General features: G+C 30.4%; 1 protein-coding gene across 1 annotated transcript in view; it reads left to right on the forward strand.

The window, feature by feature from the left end:
* Positions 1-16,521, forward strand: part of LOC123297949 (probable G-protein coupled receptor No18) — an 83,364-nt gene extending 66,843 nt beyond the window's left edge. The window contains exon 4 of the mRNA XM_044879788.1: positions 14,984-16,521. Within this exon, the coding sequence (XP_044735723.1) occupies positions 15,106-16,521 (1,416 nt within the window). The 5' untranslated portion in view covers positions 14,984-15,105. The remainder of the gene's footprint in view (positions 1-14,983) is intronic.
* Positions 16,522-20,423: the final 3,902 nt, after the last annotated feature.

Raw genomic sequence — 20,423 nt, forward strand, 5'->3', positions numbered from 1 at the left:
TTTTCGGAGAATCTAATCACTATTCCGAAATCAGAAGTTCGATAAAATCTCCCCCTCTTGGGGTAATTTACCTCGCTGGTCCAAAATTGCAATATTCTGTAAATATTTAACAAAATGGATCAAAAAAGTATACTCAGGGGTTTTTGAGGTCACTGACCACGATGTCGAAGTTACAATGTAAATGTACTCCCCTCTTCTGGGATTATTCGCCCCCGCTGGCTCAAAACAGCAGGATTCCGTAAATATTTAAAAAATGGGCCAAAAAAGTAAATCCGGGGGTTTTTGGGTTCACTGATCACGATTCTGAAGTTGACCTAACACTGCAATTTTCTGTAAAAATTCAATTTGGACCAGCGGGTTGAATTACCCCAGGAAGGGGGAAGTATATCAAAATTCTGACTTCAGAATAGTGATCAGTGATCCCGAAAACCCCCAAATGTACGTTTCTGGCCCATTTTGTTGCATATTTTCAAGGTTTTGAAATTTTCAAAAATCACTTATTATAATAATGGACTGTTTTGGCCCATAGCAATGGCCAAAGTTTCTAGCGGAAGAAGTTAGATGTCGATTTTGATATATGGACCTTCCTGAACATTTTTAAAAAAAAAAACAGGCCCGATGGGTGGAGGTACATAAAAATTCTTCATTTTAGCCTTTTTTGATCGTCTAAAATAGTAATCGATATCAAAAATTTAGAGTTTTGTGTGTTTGTTCATTCAATTTGAAAAAAAAATGGTCTTTATAAAAAAGCAAATCACATTTATTGGATTTAATAGAAATTTTTTTTCGAGGAGTGCTTGAAATAACAATTTTTATACGAAAAAACAATTTTGGTCAAAACTTTTCAATCCATTTTTCAACAACTAATATAAAGTGTTTATCTATCTATTATCAGTTATGGAGTAGACTGAGCTTTTCATTGAACTTTAAAACGTAGGTCAAGTTTAATGTCTGCGTAAGATGTATGCTTACACATTCAACATTTTTTGCTTTTTTCGAAGCATTTTTATCGATAAAAGTTAGTTTTCGAGTTTCAAGCGTATGTCAACTTAAAAAAGCTCCCTGTATAAAGTGGACACTATATCATAAAATGATTTTATGATCAAAAATATTCATAATATAGTTTTCAAGTAATTTAAATATTAATTTCCTAGTATAAAGCTTATATTATTTTGGTTTAATATATGCAATAATCATTATCAGCACCGGATTTAAGTTTTCCTAAGCTTTTATGAGGTCGTATTTTATTTTATATCGATTTTTTATTTAGAGTAATATAGTTAATTATATTTTTTTTAAACATTTAAACTATTTTTAAAGTAACTATACTTTAGTGGTTAAAATACTGTATAATCTCGGTGGATGGGGTAATTTTGATCCAAAAAATATAAAAATCAGGTTAATTTAATGATGGGATGCAGAGTTTTTGATATATCGCAATATTCGAATCAATTTTAATCACTTTAAAAAAAGCGAGAAAAAATTTTTTGATGGAATTTGATGAAACTTGGTGGATGGGGTAATTTTGATCCATAAAGTATAAAAATCTGGTTAATTTAATGATTTAGTGCAGAGTTTCTGAGATACTACAATATTTTGATCGATTCTAGTTCGTATCTCAAAAACTACTACTTCGACCAGTCATCAAATGCACCCGATTTTTGTATTTTTTGGGTCAAAATTACCTTAATACTGAGTTTTATCGAAATTGGACATAAAAAAAATTTCTCGATTTTATGCAATTTTTTTAAGGATACCCCCTTTAAAAAAATCGAGAAAAACACAAAAAAAATTTATTTTGGAATTTGATGAAACTTGAAAAAATATAAAAATCAGGTTCATTTAATGATTGGACCTATAGAAAGTTACAATATCAGCGAGTGTCATGGGCAAAATTTCAAAATCCATAAAATTGTGAACAAAAGGGAGGATAAGTGAGGGCTATGACGTGATAGTCTTTGTTTTTAAAGGAGAAATTATCAAGCAAAGTGGGCGGATTTCTGCTAGTATATTACATATCATTATTATATATTATTTTGTAATTTGAACCCAAAGTTTCAGATTTTTTTCACCGCCAATTTTATAAGTCCCTTTAAGTTAGAAACCATCATAAGTGAAAAAAAAAATTGCGATCTCTTAAACTTTTCGCTTATCCATGTGTAACTTTATTTTTATCAGAAGTTTAATAATCGATGGTCTCTCTACTTTGATTACTAGGCCACAATGCATACATATTATGCCTTATTATAAATCCATCACTGATCATCATGTTAATATGTATAAGCTTTACTACGGTTCTTTCCTAGAAAATAATTGTTGCTAAGAGCAATAATAATGTATTGTTATATAATATAAGTGAGCAAAGTTATTATACGGTTTATAATAATACTATTATATAAAGTAATAGTATTATTGAGTTCCGAAATGAGATGTTTATGAAGTAACGGTATGACTGACTAATGAGTATATAACTTCAAGTAGTTGACTGCATACTATTTATAGCATTTATTTTTGATAAGAGAACCACGCACAAACCTTATGAGAATTGGTCTCTAACTAAATTGTCTGAATTTTTTATATATTGTAGTTGTAGCTCAAAGCATTCTGAAAAAATGTCTCTGTGCACGCCAAAAAATCATGTACAGTTTAGGAGTTAAATTTCGATTTTGCCTCTATTTCCTAGATCAATTTTTTGTATTTTATAAATACGTATTTCGACTACCAAGTAGTCATCATTAGTATGAATTAGCTAATCGTAATTACTCTTATTGTGTATGTTACTCGTTGCTAATTTGGTGGCGGACTACATGTATTTAGGAGTTATTAAAAATTTTCCTTTCAAATTAAGATTAAAATAAGAATAAAATGTGGCTTTATCAGTGGAAAAAACGGCCCAACTGCTCCTTTTTTTTCTTGACGACCGTTAGGACATTTATTTTGAATGATTAGAACAAAAACATATCGAAAATTTAGCTAATTTAGCTAATTTAGCTAAATAGTGATTAGTATAAAATCCGTGCACTTTTTGTCATATTACTGTATATAATACACAGGCATAAGGTGTATACATATACTAAATACACACACACAACTGTATATTTATAAATTTTGTTCATCTTTACAAGAAATTGCTTTAAAAAAAGATTTTCATTTCCACATTTTTCTGATTATTTCATTTGATATTAATTTTTAGAGCGTTCCTAAAAAGGGTTTTTAAGATATACACGAGATTATGCATTATTCTATACTTTATCAGCCCCCGCGTTGCATTTAATTATGTACACTTTAATTATAAATATCGTCAAGTTGATTTATGGCCCAACTGTCTTAAACAATATTCATTTAGAAGAAACAAGATTGTCCAGTAACTTAAAAATTTAAATTTCCAATTACGAGCGCATTTCTTAGTTGAATGTCAAACCAACTGATTTTTAATTAAAAAACTTCCTAAGTTTCCATTAGTTGAAAATGAGCATAAATCTTACTTTTATGTTTCAAGAACGTGATATTCTTACAATGTCGTTTGAACATGTGACTTGCAGTCATATAGTGTACGGCTTTTTAGCACGTTTGAGCTAGTCAACGCGCCGAGCGAGCCGGTATTTAACCAAATAGTTTGTTAACAGAAAATACAAAATTTCTTCTTTGGGAGGGAAGGGTTGCAAAGTTGATGGAAATGAGCCACGTATTTTATGAATGCTCCCAAAGCATTATGTTATTATTATGTTACCTTCTCCTTTATCGATGAATACTAATGCAAGAAGTCCAGTGTATGGAAAATGATCGTAAAATAAAAATAAAAACAAAACTAACTGAATAAATTATGAGCTGAAAAGATAAAAATAAGTAGGTATTTATAAATCTGTAAAAGTAAATCGCCTTAAATTATAACTTTTACTAAGCTCCATGAACATAGCACCCCTAAAGGATAATTTTCATAAAATACTGATTGAATTCGTTTGTTCACTTCTGTCCACTTAATATTTTTGAACCCTCTGATTGAAAGTTATGACACAAATAAAAATTATGACATCAGCTCCTCCAGATGCAAACTTTCGTAAAATGGAGATGTCATTCGTTTGTCACTGATGTGTTCAAGTTTGCCTACCCAAATTTTTTGTTTTTCCACCTTTCAATTTCAAAATTTGAATCAGTAGGTACTTTATTATTCTTATTATTATTTTTTTTAGTATTTGATCAAACGTACAAAGTATAATCTCCTCCACACTTTTACAAAGTAACACGCAGTCGAGCGAAAACGAGAATGTGAAGATAAAGCCGCTGTAAAGGTGAATATCATCTTCACATTTTTGTGATTACTTGCGTAATTCAGTTCAAAAGTATTGTTATAGAGCACAGGGAGACCTCAGCAACTATTGCGACTTCGACGTCAGTCACAGCAAAGATATACTTGCGAAGTAAGTTGAGAGTCTGATGGTCAGTGCTTACACTTGGGCTAACTTTGGTGTGCACACGTAGTGAGGATATTCACAAGAGTGCCGATGGAGGGGCTATACCTTGATCAAAATTTTCTGTAAGTATGTTCCACTCGCACCCTAAATTTAAAATTTACGATTGGACAAATCATTTTCAAACGATTGATCTTCATTTCATAGAAGTTTGCTTTTGGGGGTGCTATTTTCACGAATCTCTTTTAATATTTCTATTCAATCTATGAAAGCATTTAAGCTTTCCATTGAATGTTACTACCATTAAGGATTTAATATTTGATATAATCAAAATATTCTATCAAATTATAAATAACATTCGAAAATACGCTATAATAGAAAATTTTGGTTGAAGCGATGGGAAAATGTACCCAATTCGCCAACTAATTTATTGATTATTTTCGTTTTTTTGTTTATTTCTAGACATCGGCCGTGGTGTGATTTAAAGACACATGTATGACAATCCCATTTTCTTGACAATGAGGCATTTTTATAATAAATTAAATACTTAACATATTTTGATACAAAATTTAAAATAATGTTTGTGAAAATTAAAATTACAGAACCCTCGATAGATGAGTCTCGATTGTGTTTTGATTATTTTCATGAAAAACCAATTGAAATCATATTTGTGCAATTTTCACCTCTGGCATTTACACTAAAACTAAAATAGTATTATACTCATTTATCTTTTAGTATTATTAAATTCAATAACTTTTACATTACTTCTATAATAATGATATTTGTTGGAGGATGATTGATAATATAAATCTATTATAGCTTCACCTCTCATATAATATTTAATTTAGTTGCGTATCAAATGTGCAACATCTGATGCCCAAAATATATCTCGTAAGGTACAAGCGATAGAATTGTTTAAACAACGAAAAGTGGGAGAATGAATAACAGAAGGTATAGTTTAAATGTTTTGAGACAAATTTCAGTACTATGATTATTTCGGAAGATACAGGATTTTAAATCCAGAAGTGTTAATTTTTTAGCAAAATGAACAAATTTTCGATTTAGTTGTAAAATAATTTTTAAAACTTTGGCTCGCTTCTAATTTCATATAACTTTTAAAGATAAGATAGCTCACCTTTTCAACTCTTTGTACAAAGCGGAAGGTTAGGTTAGGTTAGGTTAGAGTGGCTACTCAATGAACCATTTGGAGCTGTTTAAGAACAGCAGAAGGTCTTTGACGTCGACTGACTTTAGGTCAGAGAGGTCGTCAAAGAGAGGCTGGCTCAAGTAAGTCCATCTCCTCATGACAAGAGCTGGGCAGTGACAGAGAAGATGAGACATTGTCTCCTCCTCGTCACCACTGTGACAGCTCCTGCAGTAGTCGTGATACACTGCCAGGCCTAAGCGTTCTACAAAGCGGAAAGAAGTCAAAATATATTTTTGAGCAATATATTTCAAAACAAGAAATGAACTATTGCGGTTCCAAATTTACGGAGATACAACTGTTTGAAATTTTGGTAAAATTTTCCCTTAATACTTTTGATGAGTATATGTTCAATATAGAGCATTAGGTAAAAATTTGAAGAATTTTTAACATGTAGTCAATAAGTCGTCATATTATCTAAAATATGGCTTGTATGTATGTATAATTCTGATAGCATAGTCTCAGAATCCGTATGCAATCATAGCGCATAAAATATACTACAGCATGTCCAATAAGTTCTTAATCACTTTTTAATTAAATCTTTTTTCTAATGTAAGTCCGATACAGAAGAATATTTTTAACAAAAGTTGTACATAGCCAACGTGGACATCCTATAGAGGCCTCTTAAATTGGGTTGGATCTTAAAATTGTAGGTCAATTAAAGGTATACCCCATTTCATTACAGATAAAGAAAGTTCTAAATTAAAATGTTGTCCTTTAACTTCCTAAAAATCCGAAATTTTAGAAAATTTAAGATGTCCCACCACTTTTGGGCTTCACGAACCATTTCAAAATAAAAGAAGCTTAAAAAAATTTTCTACATCTTACTTACCTTAGAAGAAAGACCTCATTAAAGGGTGACTAAAAAATTCTGAAACATACTGTTTATCAAAATAGTATCGTTGATAATTCAACGATTTTCAGGTGATAGGTACAAATGTAACTGCTATCAGAAAATAATTAGAAATGAAATGATTGATTACAAATACTCAATTTGTAATTTATAAATAATTTTGTCTGCCTATTAATACTGAATGTGTGGCTATGGAAAAAAAAAAATTCAAAACTAAAATGTATTTCTATTAAAGCTTGTAATTGTTTATGGTCTAAAATAGAATCAAATATGATAGCAAACCCTCGCTAATAATACATATTACATTTATTTTAAATTGATAATTTTCATGTCAAGCTCTGAAAATAGGATAATATCTGGAAAACGGACTCGTGCAGCCCGCCACCAAATTAGCAACGAGTAACATACACAATAAGAGTAATTACGATTAGCTAATTCATACTGATGATGACTACTTGGTAGTCGAAATACGTATTTATAAAAAATTGATCTAGGAAACTGGGGAAATTTCGAAATTTATTTCGAAATATCCTAGAGTTCTCATTTATTATCTTTGATAATATTCATAAGAAACTTTAAATTTATCGATTACATGGCGAATTTTTCTTTTAATAGAAATTAGAAATCGTTTTTAGAGAAACTAATTGTACAAAAAACTTTTAAAATTGACTTAAATTTTATAAAATAAATTTTTAAGGACAAGCTCATTAAGTATGGCTCGTAAAATAAAGTTCAATTTATAAAAAAAAGTACATTTGACAGTAATTCAATGGTTTATTTAATATCATTTACAATTTAAGTATGCCATTTTGAATGGCTGTATGTTATCAACGATAATATAACTTGATAAAATAATACAAGAAAATTAGATAAAATTTATATATTATATTGGGTTTTCTATCAAGAGTGTCCAAATTATAAAATCAAAATAATATAACTATAAAATCCAAACTATAAAATCAAGCGGATTGATAAGTAATATTGGAAAAATGATCATACAATATTACATATACTCTTGAGCAACTCATGTAAATTATTGAACTTTTTTATCAAAATATGCGTTCAGTTCGAGCTACTTACAGTGTACGTGATTTTCCTTGGCTCATATCGTCAAAATGAGACGACTATTCATCGTTTAGTGAAATAATTTCAAAATCAACATAATTCAATAAAATCAGACAACACGCCCACGTCGTGAAAACGTGCGATTTTATTGAGTCTTTGAAGAATTGTATTTTTCGTCTATGGGTTTCCCAGCGAAGCTTTTTGGCTGGTGTTAGATCCATTTAGCATTTAATTCAACTGATTTTATATATATCACATAAAATGGCATAAAATACAAAAACTTTATTTTAATGATATCTGATATATAATGTTTTATACCATGTATACATGAAATATATATCAAAGTATACTAAGTTTAGTCCCAAGTTTGTAACGCTTAAAAATATTGTTGCTACGAACAAGTTTTTGATATAGGTGTTCATAAAATTACCTAATTAGGCCGTTTTTGTTTCTCTGCCCGTCTGTCCGTCTGTCAACAAAAAGAAATATCAAGGTGAAATTTTATTATAGTTTTATAGCGTGCTCGGGGCGTAAAAAGTAAGTTTGAGTTCGGAAACAAGCAACATAGTTCAATTGGGTTTTGGATCCGTAGGAGCCATCTTGTAAACCGTTAGATAAGAACAAAGTTTAAGTATAAAAATGTTGCTTATATAAAAAAAAAACAACTGTGGTTTGAAACACTTTTCGTAAACCTCATTGTTTACCCGCGAGGGTGCAAATTTTAAACAAAATTTTGATAAAGCAAGTACTGAAATTCAACACTTTCTAAACAGGGTACTTCAAGGAATAACTCAATTGTTTGTTTTGACTTGATTAAGTTTAAATTAAATTATATTCGGACACTCTTAATATAAAACCCTTTATATCTTTTTAAAAGCATTATATACAATTTTTTTTCACAAAGTTATTTTTAATGATACATATTTTTTAACTTGAACACCCATTTTTATACCGATGGAATGTTGATGTGAGTGCATGAAGAAAATGAAGAAAAGGTGGTGGAATTCAGATGTTCAAACAACGTATTCCATTTTAACATTATACATTGTAAGAGATTTTCTGTGAGTCAGCAACTATTCGAAAGAGTCAACATTACAATACTGTAGTACCTATTGTAGAGCTGAAATCATTTATAGTGATATCGTTTTTTAATCATAAATCACTCGAATTAGTGTATATTGTTCCTAGCGCGTCCACCACATTATCTGTGCAAATATGAAGGCAAAGTAATGAAACAAGCGAACCATTTGTAACAATATAAAAATTTTTGTCCCCGAAGTGGACCTAGAAGGAGGATCAACAATACTGAATAAGTAATTTGTTGAGATAAACAGACAAGGGCTAAATAAACTAAAATACAGGATCCGATGAATTTATAGCTATTATTCCAATAAGAAAACGGAATACACAGAGTAGAATATTCGTTATCCGATAACCAAAAAATTCCAATTCTTAGAATCCTGGATTCTGGACTCTCTATTTCATCATGTACCTTTTCCAATGTTGCATTTGTTGGTGATAAAGGCCCTGAATGTCCAATTTGAACTTATCTTATTAAAATATGCTTAAAACTTTAAAATATTGTAAGAATAAGAGTATATTTTCACAGAAAAATGTAAATTATATTGCACTAGATAGCCCGGTAAACTTCGTTTCAACTACAATTTATTTAATTGTAACTATTTATCAGCGATTATTAATCTTAATTTATCTGCAGCTCCAATACATTAACAGCTATACGCTCGCTTAGTCCGTTAAGCCCATTTGCAAGCCAACCCCCAGCTAAGTCCGCCCGCTAAACACAAATTTTATTAGTATCTCTTGGACAGGCTAACGGCATTCGGCCTGACTGAAGCCTTTAGCAGTGAAGCTCGCTGCTCTCGCATATAGCTCTAATAAATACCTATTCACAATACCTGATGAATAATAAATAATACCTCAATACTATTCAAATAACTGTTCACAATTCTAGATAAATATAGTGAGAGCGCAAATAAATACATAAATACATTTTAATATAATGCATTATTTATATGCCTTTCCACCGTTTATTGCATTTAATATTTTGTCTTAAATTTTCTTAGCTTCTGCGAAATTTTCTTAATTTTTTTTTAAATATAAGAGCCTTCTTGGAAATATTAGAAAACATTTTAAAAAAAGATGAATGAATAGAGGTTCATTTCAACGCATATGAATTATTTTGTGTGAAATTTTAGTTTCGATTCAGCAGTGATTAAAAATTAATTTAAAAACCGTCTGTCGTCCTTGTTCATTCACCCAATATTTTTTTAAAAATACATAGTAAGAGATTGAATATTTTTCTATCTAAGACACTGTTCTGCAATCAAAGAATATGTACTATCACTTTGATATTTAAATTAGTTTTACTGTGGTAACTTAAAGCAGATTTATTCACGAAAGACGAATTTTTTCTCGACATTTTTATCCGGTGAATCAAAGCATTTTTCTTTATTTTTCTTCATTTGAACTTCTTTTCTTGTTTTGAATAGTTATTTTACACCACCTTTGAATTTCCTCTTTGTCTTGTATGATGATGATGATGATGATGTGTCATGTCTGTTTACAGACGTTGACGGATATGCTCTTCCATAATTTTCGGTCGTATGCCGAATGTACGATATCGGCTGTTGTTAAGTTAAGTGGTAGGTTTTCTAGGAAGCTTCTTCTTCTTCTCCCTCTCCCCCTGCGTCCTTCCACTTTTCCCAGCAGTGCTTTGTTCGTACATTCCACGAAGCAATATTAATATTCCCTTTATTAGTATTTAGTTTGTTTTTTTGTATTTTCTGGGATTGAAGAGCATAATCTTCCTGAGCAGTTTTGAGTGGGGGTTTGCCATTGCCCTCCACTTGAAGTTTTTTCTGTGTCCATTCATAACCTTTTCGTAGCCTTTTCGTCATCGTTAAATCGTTTTCGGTTTTGCTTGTCAGTTTTTTGAGCCATCTCCAATATTTTTCCTATCTCCTTCACTCATTGAACTACTTCTTCTCAAAAAAAAGTCAATGTGCCTTTTGTCTTTAGAACTTTCTCCAATTTTTGGGTATTTTATTTTTTGTTTTATTAGAGAGGATTGTTCACAATTTTCTTCTTCTTTACTATCTTCTCTTTTATTTTTTTTATATTTTTGATTTTCATGGTCTGAGTTTGGGATTTTTATTTCTTCTTTTTGACCACCGAACTCATGCACCAATGCCTTTGCTGATTTTACATCATACAATCGTTGATTATATAAAAGTTTATCTTTTCTAAAGGTCGCTTCTTTTCCCTGTTCTTTTAGTTCATTCATGATTGGTATCAATTGCTTTCTTGACTCTCTCATGTCTTGTATAGTTCTGTCAAAAATAAGGCTTTCTCTTGTCAGTATAAGTGTATCGTTTCACATTGAATGCATATATAGTAGAAATATCCTTGGCCTTAAAACATTTTCCAATTTTGATGCTCATATGATCTACTAATGGCATCTGCATGCAAAAATATCTGGTTTACTATATACAATATTGTCAACCAATAGTATAACTTTGTTAACTAAATACAATTTTCCGTTGTTGGTATTTGAAAGAGAATGTTAAATCAAACGAAAGAAAACCTACTTGAAGAAAAGTTTTCAAGATACATAGGAAGTTTATCTTAATGTTATGTTTAGTCAGAAACTATTCGCATAGTTGAAATTTACGGTATTTTTTTTTCTGTTTTGTGAGAGTATGAACTGTACCCGTGCGAACATTCTCATAATGAACTTATAGTCTATACCAGGGAAATCGCTGAGAATCACGAAGATTCAGTAACAAGTTTTGTTTTTAGTGAAAAACTGAAAAAAATCTGTTTTTTCCTTGCAAAACGTAGTTTCACACTTCCTTAAGCGTTTCAAATAACATATCAAAAAAGCAGCTTTACATACCGTTTTGCAATTTTAATGTAGAATTTGACTGGCGTATCATGTGAACAGATATGAAATATTTTCTATCTCCATGAAAACTACATAGGTACGCTACATTTACTATACCATGTGAGTAGCTTTATTTATAATATATGAAAAAATATAAATACAAGCCGTCATCCTGGCCATCACTGTTTGTTTTTGTCTTTCCTATGTATTTAAGAATGATAAAGATAAAACCATAACGGACAGCATGACGGCTTCTATTTAAAACCAAACCTGATATTTTTCCATACTAAGCTACTACAAGTACGTAGATAGATATGACTTTAAAAGTTTGAAAGACCACACACACAACTTCCTGACTAATAAATCATAATTTATTAATAAACTAGCTGTGAACTACCCGCTTTGCTGGGCAACATCCCCACTTGCATCCCTCCCTCCACATTTCCTTGCGTGGGATAACAGTTTTGTAATGTACACGTCATGCTCTTTTATTTGATACCCCACTTAGGTATATTTGTAAATATTCGATAATTCCTTCCCTCTTTCTCGCTTCACCTTTCTACCCTCCGAAGGTTAAAAGTAGATAAAAACAATAGATCTTTGAAGCTGGTTGTATATCGTGTCAATATTTGAGCTTAATCGATGCACAACTTTTTTAGTTTTTTAAGCATATCCCTTTCAACCCCTATTTCAACCCCTTACTCTACTATAATATGGATGTATTATACATAAAAACCTTCCTCTTGAATCACTCTATCTATTAAAAAACAACCGCATCAAAATCCGTTGCGTAGTTTCAAAGATTTAAGCATACAAAGGGACATAGGGACATAGGGACATAGGGACAGAGAAAGCGACTTTGTTTTATACTATGTATATAATATATTGATTTAAAAAAAATTATTTCTAAGTATCAGGCTATATTTTCCTTATTCCTTTTTCAAATTCCACGATTTATCCCTCATTTTTGAGCTTATCATGCTGAAAAATTGTTAGAGCTTATCAATGACGAAAAATCATTGACATTAGAGTTACATAGACTGAGTGTCAAACGATTTTAAAAGTGCCAACAACTGAGGTAATTGCTTAGGTCAAATCCATTGTAGATTCGTAAGAAAAAATGTAAAGTGATACGTGATAACTATTTTGTTAAGTCAAAAAGTATCATACATAAATTTTTGTTTCGATTTGCGAGCTGAAAACAACAGCTTCATATCAGAAAATTTTAAATATTACACCTGTCGACCTTAGTATTATACAGTAGACGATCTCAATGTCACTGTAAAGTATTTCTACTAAATTAGATGATTATGCCTTTTTTTTAAATACGAACTAAATGTTACTCAGGAACATTGTAATGTAATAATAATGTTATTGTTTTGTGAAAAAGACAAGAATGGAAAACGTTGTTGATTTTTATAAAATTTTCATTTAAAAATAAATTTATTTAAAAAGTTGAAAAAAATTATACCAACTTCATCATTTCATACAGATATTACTTTTTATGCCAACTGCGTTGCCAACTCAATAGTTTTACTACAAAAACTAGTAGTTTTACTCTTCCTTAGGCAAAAAAATTTTTTCCTAGTCTAGGAGACTAGGTAACTAAACTAGACTAAATTTTTTGCCTTACTTGTAGTAGTTAATAGTGGTATTCTATCGTTTTTGTAGTGGGCTTGAAAATTGAAATAGGATTTTTTTACTTCCTTGTTCATATCTGAATCCATTTTGACTTGTTTCGCCGTGACGTTATTAGGCCTAGAAGAGGTTATTCATAAAATCTTTTCTGTTTGTGCTTCATTGCACATAGCGTTTTCAAAAATTTTCTATATCTTGCATAACTCAAAACCACTAGCCGTAGAATATGTTGAAATGAAGATCCTTGAAATCATATTGACCAGTTTATAAGGGTAGATGGAAGTTATGTGATGTTCACATAACATTTTTTCAAACACTCTTAAGAATACTTTTGTTTGTACAAACATAGAAATATGATATGCTTGAAAGAAATCTTTTCAAAGTTAAATATAAATTAATATAAGGAAGCAATGAAAATGTACCTTTTAGATATCTAGTAATTATAATTAGCAAAGTTTGTTTGCAATCAAGAAAGTATAAATTTTAGGTACGGGATTATTATTGGAATATGAAGAATAAAAAGAACATTCGAAAATATTCTAATCATTTATTTTTAATGATTTGTGGTGGCCTTCGTGTAGTTGTTTCTAGATAGAATACATCTTATATATGATCCATTTTCATAGGATTCTGTAGCAGAAATATCATTACTTGTGTTCATGAATAAAAAATTCATATTTTTCAATTATGGCTTTTAATAGTTCAAAACTTGGTCAGAATGTTTTAAATTACATTTAGAAATTTTTTTAACCTTCGGAGGGTAGAAAGGTGTAGCGAGAAAGTGGGAAGGAAATATCGAATATTTACAAATATACTTAAGTGGGGTATCAAATAAAAGAGCATGACGTGTACATTACAAAACTGTTATCCAACGCAAAGAAATGTGGAGGGAGGGGTGCAAGTGGGGATGTTGCCCAGCAAAGCGGGCGGGTAACAGCTAGTTAATTATAAATGAAATACCTACTCACAGAGGCGGATTAAGAAATTTTCAAGTTCTTTACTTCTTAGAATCTGTAAAATCGCGTTAAATAAGAACGTAGATGGATATATTCAACAAAGCCCTTTTCTAAATCACCAGAATACATCGTTATTAATATACTTACTCTATTTTGAACTTCTTCAGTGTTCAAATTGATCAAATTGCTTAGAAACGAAAATTTACTGTAAAAATTGCATACAATTCTCTCCTCTTTTGAAGTGAAACCACAAGTCTGTATCTATAATTACTAGATATACTATCACTCTGAATGTTTTTCACTGATATTGAAGAAGTAATGTCTTCGCCAAATTCATCTGGTGTGAGAGTTAGCTCTGTTACGCCAGCGACTTAAAATTTCTCATTTTTCAACGAAAAATTCTCTTGATGTTTTTATCCGGGCTCTTTTTGTCCTATCATGTCCGGGCTCATTTTAACCGTTGAAATGTATATTTTTAAATGGTCTATCTTTATGGATGCCAACCACCAAGTCCACCAAGTCTCTGCCTGTTATAAATTTTATTTCTATCTCAAAACCTAATCATACTAGCCTAATGTACGTTTTTACTCTGTACCGGTACCATTTTGGGAACATGGTACCATTTAGAACCATTTAACATATAAAAAAACCGGCTTTGATCTTTTTTTTAAGCTTCCGTCCTCGTACATCGTCACTTGATGTGTGATACTATAGCAAGACACTCGACTAACTTACACTTGACTGGTTTTCTTTTGTTTTATACAACAAAAAAATAACTGACGTGGAAACATATAGAGACAAAAAAAAAAAGAAATATTCCATTAATTATGTATAAATCAACCCTATGTTGCTTAAACAAGAATCGCAAGTCTTATTTTACATAATACAAACATATTGGATACGACACAAAAACTTAAATAATAAATGAACAATTTTTTTTGTTTTATTTTACAGGTATATCCAAATAACAATAAGCTTAAACAAACATCAAGTTTCTACAACACTACAACAACATCAATTGTACATACAATAAAAATATTTTCAAACGAAATATCACACAACAAATCGACGAAACAATGAATCAAACGGAAGAAGGACATTTTCAATGCGATGAAGAAAAATCAAATATGACTATCTGGGGTGGAATTGAAATAGCTGTATCAAAATGGGAGGCAGCATTCACAGCATTAATCCTATCAATACTAATAATATTAACAATTGCTGGCAATATATTAGTCATATTAAGTGTATTCACATATAAGCCATTACGAATTGTACAAAATTTTTTCATTGTATCATTAGCTGTTGCGGATTTAACTGTCGCATTATTAGTAATGCCATTTAATGTTACATATTATATATTAGGTCGATGGGAATTTGGTATACATGCATGTAAAATGTGGTTAACTTCAGATGTGTTATGTTGTACAGCGTCCATCTTACATTTGTGTGCGATAGCTTTAGATCGATTTTGGGCAATAAAAGATCCTATCAATTATGCACAACGGCGTACGTTGAAACGTGTATTAGTTATGATTCTAGGTATATGGACGTTATCGTTAATAATTAGTTCACCGCCGCTAATTGGTTGGAATGATTGGCCAGAAGATTTTAGTAATGATACGCCATGTCAATTGACAAGTGAAAAAGGTTATGTTATATATTCATCCTTGGGTTCATTTTACATTCCTGTTATTATAATGGCAATTGTTTATATCGAAATATTTATCGCAACACGTAAGCGATTACGAGAACGGATTAATAAAGTACCGAAAAGTACGTTTCAAAATAATGATGGTAAGAGTAAGGATCCAAAAAGTAAGCTTAAAACACAAACTGATTCAGGGAATAGTATAGACAATGATCATCATGAAAATGGTGACGGTGCAAAACAGAATTTAATCAAAAAGAAAAAAACTAAAGAAAAACAAGTGAAATATTTGCCACCAGAAGATTCTGTAACAGAAACGCCACAAGAGAATGTATCAGATACTCAAGAGAATGAAAAAAACGATGAAAAACCTTCAAAAAACTTAACTGTGGAAGGTGGAACCACACAAATCACAACACCGTTAACTACAAGTTTAACTGATTCACCTCTATCAACTGATTCACCACAAAAAGATCAAAATGTACAATTACTTGTGACCACCCCATCATTAACAGTTCCTCCAGCGCCTATTGCAAATAAACCAAAATCGGTATCGGTTTATCAATTTATCGAAGAGAAACAACGGATATCATTATCAAAAGAGCGCCGTGCAGCACGAACTTTAGGTATCATTATGGGTGTGTTTGTCGTATGTTGGTTGCCGTTTTTTATCATGTACGTCACACTACCATTTTGTACGACATGTTGTCCAACAAAAAAGTTCATTAATTTTATAACATGGTTAGGTTATATCAACTCAGCGTTAAATCCTATTATTTATACAATATTTAATTTAGAATATCGAAGAGCTTTTAAAAAGCTTTTAGGAATTAAAATTTGAAAATAAATTAAATAGTAAAATTTGCAAAAATCAAAAATATCTCAATAAGTAAATTAATTTCAAGGTGTAATTTGAAGATATGAAAAATGTTCTAGTTTAGTACCTATAGGTACCTAAACAAAGATCGCATTCAAGATTTGAAAATTATCGAAAAATTCCCCTTAAGCAATTGTATATATAATTTCCAGCCTCAAGAAACATACATTATCCATATTCGAATTTTCAAATTGATCTAATAAATCTTAGCCTATTTCATATACTTTCCAAAGACTAATCCAAGTTTGCTGTTGGTAAGCAACGAGATAGACCAACTTATTGGTCTTTGAGTAAAAAACGGTTAAGCCTATTTACCAAGCCCTTCACACTATCTTCTGACTGCCATTTTGTACTTATGTTACCTTTAATCAGTGACCGGTATAACCATTAGGAGGAATAGGCAACTGCCTAGGGGCTCGGGAGAAAGGGTAAAATATAAAAAGGCAAATTAATATAGGTGAAGGGCGCCAAGTTGACCTATGAAGAGTAAAAATAGGGGAGAAAATGATTAAGGCCGCACGCAAGGGAACGCCAAGTGGATTTATGAAGAGTAAAGAGTAAAAAAATAAAGGGGAAATGCAAATGCAAAAGGGCTTGTAAGAGGTTGAAATATGGAAAGAAAATGAAAACAGTTTAATTGATGTCTTGAAGTCCACTTTCTGAGGGTAATTGGTTGTTAGCGTAACGAAAATAATATATGCAAGATGCAGTGGCGGATTCAAGATTTCGATCAGAGGAAGGGGGTTATTTTATATTAGAATACCTACATAGCTTTTAATTTATTTAATATCGGAACCAAAAATGAAGGTCACACAACGGAAAGAGCCCCAATTTAATTTACAAAAACTAAAAAAAAAAACGTCGCTGATTTTCACATAGAGACCCCGGAGATTTACATTTCCAATGGATCCCGACATGGGTTAATCTGGCAGTGCCTTTAACACTAGATGAACCTATTACTACACCAAAATGCATTTAAGGTTTTAGCTTATGTCTCAATTGGGAAAGTTCAATTTTCCAACGCCATTTATAACTCTTTCTCTAAAAACCTACGAAAAATAAAATGAGTCTAAAATTCGTGCAGTCTGTGCAGTTTAACGAAAAAGGGAGGGTGTCTCTTCATACCATTTTAAATTACAACTTCAGAACTATTATTAGCAACTATTTTCTCATATTATATAGTACAAAATATCATCTCTACTTATCCCGCTTGATGGACCAAAAACGCTTAAGTACTAATTCTATAGAAAAAGGCAGTAGAAGTTAAAATTCAAAGTTCTCTACCTGCAAGTTACACCTAATGTTATAAAAAAAAAGAGAAAAAACTTAAAATAATATTTACAAAAAAGGCAATATTAAATATTTAATAAATTGTTAAATTATTTATGTGACAGTTATTAATTTAATTAAATTAAATTTAATTATATATTATATTTAAAGAAATAAATAAATAAATATATTATATATCGAAATGTGAAAGAAAACTATCAAAACTATTTAAAAACTTATAAGAAAAATAAAAAATATCTATTGTACAAAAAGAAAATTAAATAAAGATAAATTATTGTTGAATGTTCTCAAATGAAGAAACTCAAATTGATATTATAGAATAAATATTATGGTAGAAAAAATGATAAATATGTTCTATAACATAGATAATCGAATAATATAGACTGAGTTAAAAATCGCTTAATTTTTCACGCAAAAACAGATTTTAATATATAGAGATATATTAAGAAGACCCTCGAAGATAAAATCTATACATATAAAATACTTTGTCCTGAATGACTGACTAACGGATCAACGCACACCCTAAACCGCTGATCTTAGAGACCTGAAATTTGGGTATGTTCCTTGTATGACGTAGGCATCCAATAAGAAAGGCTTTACTTCTAAGAGGGTGAAAAACGGAGGCAAAGTGAGAGAAAGAGAGATGAAGAGTCGGTGGTCGTTACTTTTAAGCCCAGCGAAGCGGGTGGGTATCAAGCTAGTATCGAGTAAAATTAAAAGCGCACTTTGATGAAAAAATTCAAATCTAAGTTTGATTTTTTCATGCCTAAGCTTGATGATGTTGTTTCGAAAGAATAAAGAACGATTAGAAAACCGTGCTATATTGTTTGAAGTGAACACATAGAAAATAAAACTTTATCAATCTTGGTATAGAATAAAATAGTACCTATATCTTCCATTAAAACTTATATAAAAAGAAAAATTCCGGTGAGTTTTGAATCATTCCTTACAATCAATGAAATTATTATTATTCAAATGATATAATAATGGCGTGTTTAATCCCTAGAGTTTCCTTTTGAAAAAGCCTTTTGTATTAATGTGGTACATATATTCCCTTCAGTCATTTTTCTGTATTCTACGCCGTCCATACAATTATTTAACTTATGTTCCTTTTTTACCGAGAATCATATAATATTATATAAAGTAAAATACGGCGCATTTATCACTAAACATCATAATTCACCAATAAAATTCATACCTGATTCAGTAGAAAATTAACCTTAAAGTAGCCTCAAACTTATGGAAAAATCAATACTCTTCTAAATTTATTAACTTTAAACTTCGAAATCAAATAATCTTAGCTGCATTAGTTAAATTAGTTGCGTTGAATATATATTTATGCCAAAGAAAAATCGTTCGTTGTTGACGAAAAAATCACTAAAATATAGATTTAAGGATATATTTAACGGGTTTAATATCCCGTTTAAATCCAATATATTGCATATACAAAGTGCTTAAAAAGTTCGAGACCCACCTAAATTTTAGAAAATAAGAACTGAAAAAAGTTGTAAGATTTCAGTCATAATTGTACATGGGCGTCACCAAGACGGAAGAGGTATGGGCACTGTTCGCATCGAACTTTTGTTCTGGTGCAGTTCGTGTTGCTTTTTCATTAATTTCATTCCAAATTCTTTCAGACCTAAGATCTCATTTAAAAAATCGACTTAACCTTGAAGTGACCTTCATGGTCAAAGTTAAGGCTAAGGTCAAATCTAAGGCTAAGGAACTTTTGTGCTAGTCATTATTTTTGGAAATTCAGAGGTGTCTCGAACTATTTAAACACCCTGTATAAAATTTAAATTCATCCTGAATAAATCCTTTATTCACACCGTATTTACTCAGAATTTAATATTACCACCATTTAAACGGTTTTTATCAAGTATATATTCAACGTATATTCTGATTCTTCTATTTCTATGGAAGATAAATAACTAAAAGTTTTCTTTTCGAAATACTTTATAAATTTGATTATCCGTCCAATTGCTCGAACACTTTACAATAGAAAATAATTAAAAATAAACTACTTTTATATTTCTTTGAAATAAAATTTGCTTTAATTCCATTAAATGAAATTACCATGTACCAAATATTTTATCCTAAAAAATTCCTTCTCACTGGTTTTACTTCGAAAATATAAATCTAATAATAGAAGATAGAACAATGAATATTTCTACCATAATAATATATGAATATAATTCTCAAATTAGAAACAAGTGTGTTTAAAGTAGAAAAAAACGACAAATTTTTCTTTTTTGAAAATTTTAGAATTATATTAGAAGCCACTAGAATATTTATTGTGTAATTTTCAAAATAAGCAAAATATTAATACCAGTTTGTGTATTTCTTATTTTAATTTAACTTAATTTCTGTATATTTTTTATTATGTTAACCAACTTAAGTAGATTTTAATGATTTTCCTAATTTTCTAGTCAATATGTGTTTCTTTTCATCAAGTGCACATTTCTTTTTTTGTTTAATGCAAGAAAACCAATCAAAAAAACATTGTTTCCCAATAAAGAAAATGTATTTGGGAAATGCACGTAATTAAATAAGTATTTTTATTTAAATTTTAGCAA

The sequence above is a fragment of the Chrysoperla carnea genome, chromosome 4, assembly GCF_905475395.1.
Source record: "Chrysoperla carnea chromosome 4, inChrCarn1.1, whole genome shotgun sequence".
Classification (NCBI taxonomy): Eukaryota; Metazoa; Arthropoda; class Insecta; order Neuroptera; family Chrysopidae; genus Chrysoperla; species Chrysoperla carnea.